The 8459-nt window shown below is 52.2% G+C and overlaps 1 protein-coding gene across 1 annotated transcript; it reads left to right on the top strand.

The window, feature by feature from the left end:
- The first annotated feature begins 325 nt into the window (after positions 1-325).
- Positions 326-8412, top strand: RACK1 (receptor for activated C kinase 1). Its single transcript, XM_090028349.1, has 8 exons — positions 326-556; positions 2031-2202; positions 3209-3356; positions 4409-4504; positions 4955-5065; positions 6852-6992; positions 7437-7547; positions 8285-8412. The coding sequence occupies exons 1-8, from the start codon at positions 448-450 to the stop codon at positions 8348-8350; spliced, it is 954 nt and encodes a 317-aa protein (XP_089884475.1). The 5' UTR covers positions 326-447; the 3' UTR covers positions 8351-8412.
- The last annotated feature ends 47 nt before the right edge of the window (positions 8413-8459 follow it).

Here is an 8459-nt window from a genome sequence, read left to right as displayed (position 1 = left end):
CAACAGAATCCCTCACAACCATCATCTCACTTCAACTTCAAAAGCAGGCGTGAGCATACCGTAATATCAGATACCACACGCGCCAGGCCCCGCCCAGCCCCCTGCTCTCATTGGCAAAGGCCGCTGTACGGACCCTCTACGTGGTGGTCGCCATGACGAACTCCGGAGCCTCCCCAACGGGAGCCGCCATCTTGGCTCCTGCTTGCGGAAGCCGCCATCTTGGCTGCCGGGAGCCTCTCTTTCCCGGCTTCTGAGTGACGGCGGCCGGCGTCAGCCATCTTGCCGTACGGCACGACGCGACGCTTACTTCCGTTTCCGGCCGACGTCCCGGCTTCCTTTCTCTCTGGGCCGCCGCCTGAGCGAGTGTAGGGTCCGGCCTGGGGCCGCCGCCGAATCCGCCGCCATCCTCCCTCCCCCGCGCGCTGAGCCCGCCGCGCCGCCGCCGCCATGACGGAGCAGATGACCCTGCGCGGCACCCTGAAGGGCCACAATGGCTGGGTGACGCAGATCGCCACCACCCCGCAGTTCCCGGACATGATCCTGTCCGCCTCGCGCGGTGAGAGCGGCGCCGGGGGTGGGGCAGACCAATGTATCCGCCGGGGGGAGGCAGCCTGCAGCGAGTGGCATAAAGGGCCGTGACCGACACCATCGTGGTGGCAGCTGCGGGGATGGGAAAGCCCACCTCGCTGCTTGGTCAGGAGCTAGACAGAGACCAACCCGTGCAGTGGGGGGTGGGGAACCAGGTAGAGGGAGATACCATTTTGATGGTGGAGGGAGGGTGGGATGTGCCACTGGGGATGCTGGGTCTGCAGCCACGTGGGGTGTATCACTGGCGGGCCAGGACACGGGCTGCACCATTTGCTTCAGCATTGGGGGGATATGGCTGTAGCGGGAGGGGATTGGGGGCCTTAAGCTGGGGGGGGGGGCGGTTGGGGCAGCAGAAGCTGGTGCCTGAGAGGAAGGGGCAGGTGTCTGGGAAGAGCCTCTGGGTAGGGGGCCGGGGAGGTCCAGACCTTGTTCGGGACAGGAAAGTGGAGCTCAGACATCTGGTTTAATTCCTATCTCCCACCTGTCCCAGCCTGCAGGGCTGGGTGGGCTGCTGGGACTCAGCTTCCTTAGCTGGGAGGGTGCTATTTATTCTTCCAGGAGCTGGAGGTGGGGGGTATTGTGAGGGGAAGCCCCACTAAAAGGTGCTTGGGGGCACTACCTGTTGAGGCTCTCTGAGGGTTTTGGGAAATAAAGGTCATTGCAGGATGGTGGGGCCTGTTAGGCTTTCAATCCCTGAGGGGGGCAAATCCAGCAGCAAGTGGGGAGGGATCAAAAGGGTGCAGCTTTGGGACCTTCTCAGCCTAGGATCCCTTCCCTACCCTCAGGCTGTCATGGATTGGTGGTGTTCCGGGGGCTTGCACAAATTCCTTGTCTGGGGGCGCTCTCTGCTTGCCCAGGATGAAGTTTCTCTGCTTGCCCAGAGGTCATCAATGTACTGAGGCCCATCCCTGCTAGTATCATGGAGCTGCACACCTCCCGATCCCAATGATTAAACCTGGCTCGTCCACTGACCCTCTGGGGTCTGATGAGAAGTCCTGCAATTATGATGGGATTCTGGGAAGGAGGGTGAGTAGGGCTCCATGTCAGGGCATATTGTTCAGGAGAAGCCCATGGCTATAAAATAAAGGAGAAGGAATTTGGAGAGCTAGTGGTTAGGTGAGGATTGGGCATAAGGGGCTTTGCCTTTTTATGCAGCCCTGTCTCGGAGGAGGGTACAGGTTGGTGCAATGGAAAAGGATATTGGGAACAGGACGCATGTTGGTATAACTTAATTTGCCCATGTTTGATGAGACTGGTGATCAACTGTGCCATAGAGGTTGGGCCTGGTAAATGCCGTGATTGATTCTGGGGGCTCTTCTCAGGAATGGCATGAGGGGTTCAGAGGTTGCTGCCCAGTCCAAGCTAGAGACAGTCTCCAGGCCCCATGCCATTTTGCTGTGGTAGGGAGATGCAGCTAATTCCTTCTTGCTTCTCTTGCACAGACAAGACCATCATCATGTGGAAGCTGACCAGGGATGAGACCAACTATGGGATCCCACAGCGTGCTCTGCGTGGCCACTCGCATTTTGTCAGCGATGTGGTCATCTCCTCTGATGGGCAGTTTGCCCTCTCTGGCTCCTGGGATGGCACCTTGCGCCTCTGGGACCTTACCACGTGAGTGACAGGAAGAGGAACAGGGCAGGGTGGCTTTCTTGGCAGAAACAGAGTCTGCAGGGCAGAGAACATGGTGAAAGAACACAGTAGAACAGATGGGGGAATAGGATGCTCCTGGGGGTGATGCTGAGATTTCCCCCCTCCTAACTTTCTTGGCCTGTTTGCCCTGTAGATCACATCCCCACTTCCCATCCCACTCCACTGATGCTCTGTGGAGTAGTACTGGCTGCCCATTTTGAAGTCCACGGACCTGTTGTTACAAAAAGCAACCAGGGATATAGCAAGGGTTGGCAGTTTAAAGCGGGGAGATCCGTATCCCTCTGTGCCCCACATTTTCAATTCCAGGTCAAGCATTCTTTGTCCTGTGCACTTTTTAAAATTAAGTCTTCAGAAATGTTTGATTTCAGACTAGGGGTCACCAGCCTGAAACAGGTAAGGGAGGCTGCTTCTAGGAAATGGCTAGCTCAGGTTTTAAGACTGCAGAAGGCTGGTAATCCAGATGGTTTTGTTCATTCCTCTTCCCTTCTAGTCCCAATGATTAAACCTGACACAAGTCTGCTGACTCTCTGGGGTCTGACGACATGTCCTGCAATTATGATGGGACAGGAAGGGAGAGGGAGCTTTATGGGCTTTCTTGCTGGTCATGTCCTTTATTTTCCTTGTCCCACCTATTTTTTGCATGATACACCTCCCATCCTCTTTTATTTACCTGAGCTATCTCTACTCTGGGTTCCTGGATTATGCTTCTGCTTTAACATTTCATTTAGTTTGCTTGTTAGGGTCTCCCCCCGCTCCTCTCACCCCACCCAACTCAGAACCTGGCACATGCTTCTTGGTGACCTTCAACTCCATGAGACCAACCTTCCCCCACCCCAGTTTTTTTACCACCATGCCTATTCTGTTGCTCTTTGTGAAGTTTACTAGGGATTTGGCAGGTGGATGTAGGAGGAGGTGTCCATAGTGACACCAAGAGTGACCCGAATATTTTTCCTTTTGCCCTCTACAGAGGTACCACGACCCGGCGATTTGTGGGCCATACCAAGGATGTCCTGAGCGTGGCCTTCTCATCTGATAACCGGCAGATTGTCTCGGGTTCCAGGGACAAGACCATCAAGCTCTGGAACACCCTGGGTGTCTGCAAGTACACAGTTCAGGTGAGGCTTGCAGAGGGTTGCCTGGTGATTATGTCCTCCCAGTCAGGAAAAGAAATTACGAGTCTTCTGCTCCTAACTATGTCCTCAGATATGCTGGTTGTAGAAACCCACTTGACTGTCCCTTGAGGAATGAAATGGGACTCTGAGCTCTGGCTGGGCATGTCAGCTAGCTCTGTGATCTGGGGCCTCTTTGTGCAGCGGGGATTTGTACAGATTGGGTGGAGAAGTTGTGATCTCGGCACTGTCCAGTGGATGAAGCTCCATAGTCCTGCTGAAGTGAGCCAGATGTGATCTTGGATCCCAAGCATTCTGTGGTACTAGGGGGGGTTACCTGGAAGTGTTTTTTCAGGTGGCCTCATATGTGCCCCTGTTGGGAGCAATTTCTGTAGTTCAGCTCTGCTTTTAGCTAGGTCTCCCAATGCTGTCCTTTCCTAGTCCCAATGATGATATTTGACGCATGTCTGCTGACTCCACTGGGGTCTGAGGATATGTCCTGCAATTATGATGGGACAGAGGTAAGCGGGGCCTGGAGCAGAGGGGAATTGTGGGGAATATCAGGGTTTCTAGGGATTTACTAAACATTGTCCGGAGCAAACCCCAAATTGAACTATGTGGTCAGTTTCTAGATGCTTAAATATGAGATGGTTGTTATGTGCTTTCTTTTTCAATTATATTTACATGGCTTGTGATACCTAAGATCTTCTTAACCTTGCTTGAAAACTGAGCACGAAATGTTTTTGGTTTCTGCTTCATAAATGCTAGACTCTTCTGTAGATTATTGCTATCGCAAAAGACAAATGTAGATATCTGGCAGTGGTGTGCAAATAGATTCAGTTGGAAGATACACAATTCCAAGCTTTTGGGTACTGTGGCATGGGTATTGTGGAGCCCATGTCCCAGTTTAGTATGGGAGGAGATTACTGAGCAGGTACTTTAGAACAAGATTCTGAGTGAAGGAAATGCACTTTGCCACATCTCCTTACTCTGACTTGCGGGGGAGGTTGGAGAAGGATGCTCAAGTCACCTCCTCTTCCCTCTGCTTCTCCTCCCAGGATGAGAGCCACTCAGAGTGGGTGTCCTGTGTACGCTTCTCTCCCAACAGCAGCAATCCCATCATTGTCTCCTGTGGCTGGGACAAGCTGGTGAAGGTGAGTGGTGCTCCTGAGTGCCGGCACTTCTGGGAGCCAGCCCTCCCTGGGTCAGCTTCTCATCTCTCTGTTGCTTCTCTCTCTCCTACCCATGCTCAAACATAATGGGGCTTTTCCGAGAGCCAGCCTGGGATATATGGGGATCCAAGAAAGCACCCATTTGTGGGGAAAATTAATTTCAGTTTCCCCTTCTAGTCCTGCTGTTTTCTTCTTGGTTGGCACTAGAAGGGTCCTTGGAGTTTCTGCTTTGTCTCCATCACCCTCCTGTATCCTGGAAGCACTGATGTCCTGGCATATGGATGGGTCCTTCTCAGAAGGGGTGGGACTCTCAATGCAGTGTTGAGGGGTGTACAAGAGCCTATATATAGATGATAGGGTCGGGGAGAGACTGGCTGGCTAGAGCTGGTGAGAGTGGTGTTTAATTCTCTCGTTGACCTTCCTTCCCCTCAGGTTTGGAACTTGGCCAACTGCAAACTGAAAACTAATCACATTGGCCACACGGGCTACCTGAACACAGTGACGGTCTCTCCTGATGGCTCTCTCTGTGCCTCTGGTGGCAAGGTATGTCTGCCGGACTATCCATCTCTAGGGCTTGGTGTGGAGCTGTGAGGTGGGATTGTGGTCCCCTTGGGTCCTGCTGGAACTCAGCTGAGATGAGCCAGGGAGCGCTGGGCAGACTGCTGGAGAACTGGTGAAGGAGCAGCTGAGTTTTGTACCAGCGATTCTGTTGGAGAAGGTTCTGTGTTACCAGGCTGTATGGGGCTAGTAGTGTCACACCATTAAAGGGATCTGAGCAGTTGTACCAGGAGCAGGATGTCCTGTGTACTTAGCATGTGTTTTCCCAACCTGTTGGCAATGGGATGAGCTGTGACGAAGCATTTTATTAGCCTTCTGACTGCACTTCCATGAGGAAATCCAGAGGCTGTTTCTGAGCTCTTCCACTCAGTTGCTCCCTCAAATCCTGCTATGATGGGAGGCAGTTGGAAGTGTGGAGACCACTGCCTGGGTCAGTGTCTACTTGTGAGGGGCTCCTTACATGTGCTGGAATGCTTGGGCTTGGGCTCCATGGTGCTGGATTGCTGATCTCTGCAGGCAAGGGATCGTAACTGGTCAAGGCTGTTATTCTCTGTGATGCCATAGCCAGGCGTGCTGCATGGCTTGGGTTTCTCCCTGGCTCCACAGCGAGTATTCCAGCTGTGACTTGGATGTAGCTCTGGACTTCTGCATGCTCAAGTATTCTGTCCTATTCAGTCCAAGAAATCTCCCAGGCTTTCTTGAAGGAGAGATCATTACTGTTTGTATTGGAGCAGTGATCAATGGGGACTTTATAAATATAGGATTGCACAGAGGCATTGAGAAGAGGTGATCATGCTTTAGAGAGCCCAGCGTGTAAATAGAGAATGCCAAGGGAAGGTGATTGGTGCTGCACAATCAGTTGGGGAGCTGGAGAGTCAGTCTTTATTATAAGCCTAGACCTAAAGGTTATCCCTGTTGCTGAGGTTGAATAACACCCAAGGCAACATAAGAGTTGGTGGCAAGATAGCAAATTGGACACCGTTGGCCCAAGTTTCACATCATTAGAGCATCCTTTTCCTCCCACACACTCTTATCCTCTTCAGATTTGTTGCAATATCCTTCTTTTGTTCCTCCCCCCCCCCCCCCGAACACACAAGTGACTTTCCTTATACCACTGTCTGTACCGCGTGAGGATTCTGCACTTCATAATGTCTGGTTCAGGTCCACAGTCACCACCCCCTTCCAAGCCATGCAGACTTCTCGTTGGATTGTCCTCTGTCTTCATTCCCCTTGGCCCATCCACCACTGCTCCCTTCACTTGCTCCTTCACCTGATTCTCAGTCAGCCTGTAGGACCATTCTCTGATCCAGTCTGTAAGGCCTCTGCTCCCACCCACAGAAGTACCTGTTATCTCTACCTGGGAGGAATCATCCTCATCACTCTTTGGGCCCCAATTATGAATCATGACCCTGTTGCACCAGGCACTGTCCAGAAAGGGGAGTGGTGGGGAGAATGGCTTCTTGTGTTTGTATCTGACTTGCCTGTTCCCTTCTCACTTCTGGGGTCTTGCATGCTGGAACTGTCTTTTGGTGTTTAGAAAGCACTGGGCATGTGACGTATGTTAACGGAACAAGAAATTAACTCCTCAAAGTGAGGTCCTGCTGTAACAAATGGAACAGGTTTCATTTTTGCCCTCAATGTACATCTTGCCCAGCCCACACAGCTGCCTGCTTGAAGGCCTGGGTGAATGTAGGGCCATGTCTGCATTTGGAAGGCTGTGGAATCGGGGATCCTCCTCCAGCTCTGACATGAATCTCTTTTCCACACCCAGGATGGCCAGGCCATGCTGTGGGACCTGAACGAGGGCAAGCACTTGTACACGCTGGATGGCGGAGACATCATCAATGCTCTGTGCTTCAGCCCCAACCGCTACTGGCTCTGTGCCGCCACTGGCCCCAGCATCAAGATTTGGGTGAGTGGGGGTCTCCATAGAGGTCATACCCCGAGGCGGTCACCTGTACATGGGACACAGGATCTGGGTTTCCTATATGGACTCACTACTGGGAGTCACATTCTGGATGAAAGGCAGGTTAGGTTTCCATGTGGGACATAACCTCCTCATGTGGATTAGCCCTGTCTGCTGGTTCCTGCTCCCTTTTGGGCCATGGTGCAGGATTGTTCCCTGGCATCTGAGCTTTCAGGGCCTCACTGTGATGAAACACTTCATGCCATCTGACTGTATCCATGCAGAAACCCAGAGGCTGTTTCTGAGCCATCAGTGAAAGTCTTGGCTGCTCCTTTTGAGTTGAGCGCCAGGAGCAGTTCACAGTCTCTCTCCCAGTTCAGAGGTGCAGTCTGCAGTTGGGTTGTGGTGTCCCATCTGACTTGCCCTTTGGTCTCTTTCCTGCCAATCCAGGATCTGGAGGGGAAGATCATTGTGGATGAATTGAAACAAGAGGTGATCAGCACCAGCAGCAAAGCAGAGCCTCCCCAGTGCACCTCCCTGGCCTGGTCTGCAGATGGGCAGGTAAAACCAAGCTTGGGGAAGCATGCACCTGGTTCTTTTACATCCTGTCCTCCTCAAGATGGGGTTATTGGGAACCTTGTTGGCCTATAGTCTTGAAGGTTTAGGGGCCATAATATCTGTCTAGAGCTGGGGGCAGTACAGGTGCATGGGTCTTGCAGGTGGGTGACTCAGTGTGGAGAACAGGCCAAGTTCAGTTCCTCTTGGGGGTTGGGGACCTGCCCTGGTTAAGTCCTGCTCAGTTCTGTCCATAGGAAGGGCTGCACAGAAGACCCTGTAAGCCTTTTCCCATTTCATACCTGCCCTCGGGTGTGTCAAGGAGGCAGTTTGCTATGCCTTCCCTTCTCTCTGGCGCTGACATTTGATCAGCAAGAGGCCTGATACCTCCTGTATATCCTCTCTCCCTCCTAGCAGGAGAGGTGGCCTTTTCAGACTTCAGCAAGAAATTCAACCCTCCCAGCTTTTGTGACCTCATGTCTCTTGTGTGAGAGTCAGGAGACTTGAACTCTTCTCCCAGCCTCCTAATGTATCCAGCTGCCACTTTCTGATCCATTGATTGTTTTGGAAACTGATGTTGGTAAAGGGAGACACCTTTGAATCTTCCCTCAGTCTCCCAAACTTGAACTCCCACCCTCTCCATTAGACAGTGTCCAGCAGCTGGAAGCATGATCTGACTGGGAACAACTCCTAAGCTCATGCTTGCTTCAGTGTTACTGATTTGACTTCTCTTTCTCCCCTAGACCCTGTTTGCTGGCTACACAGATAACCTGGTCCGTGTGTGGCAGGTCACCATTGGCACTAGATGAGTGTGGCCTCAGGACTCAGACATCTTTTGTGTAAAGAAATCCATTAAAAGTGCTTTATTGAAGTTTTCACTGGTTGGTGTCATCTTTGCTGTCTAGGTCCTGAATAACT

The sequence above is a fragment of the Crocodylus siamensis genome, chromosome 15 (assembly GCF_052110815.1).
Source record: "Crocodylus siamensis isolate JL-2025a chromosome 15, ASM5211081v1, whole genome shotgun sequence".
NCBI lineage: Eukaryota > Metazoa > Chordata > Crocodylia > Crocodylidae > Crocodylus > Crocodylus siamensis.
Note: the sequence above shows the minus strand (reverse complement) of the source record. Positions and strands in the feature narration are given on the sequence as shown.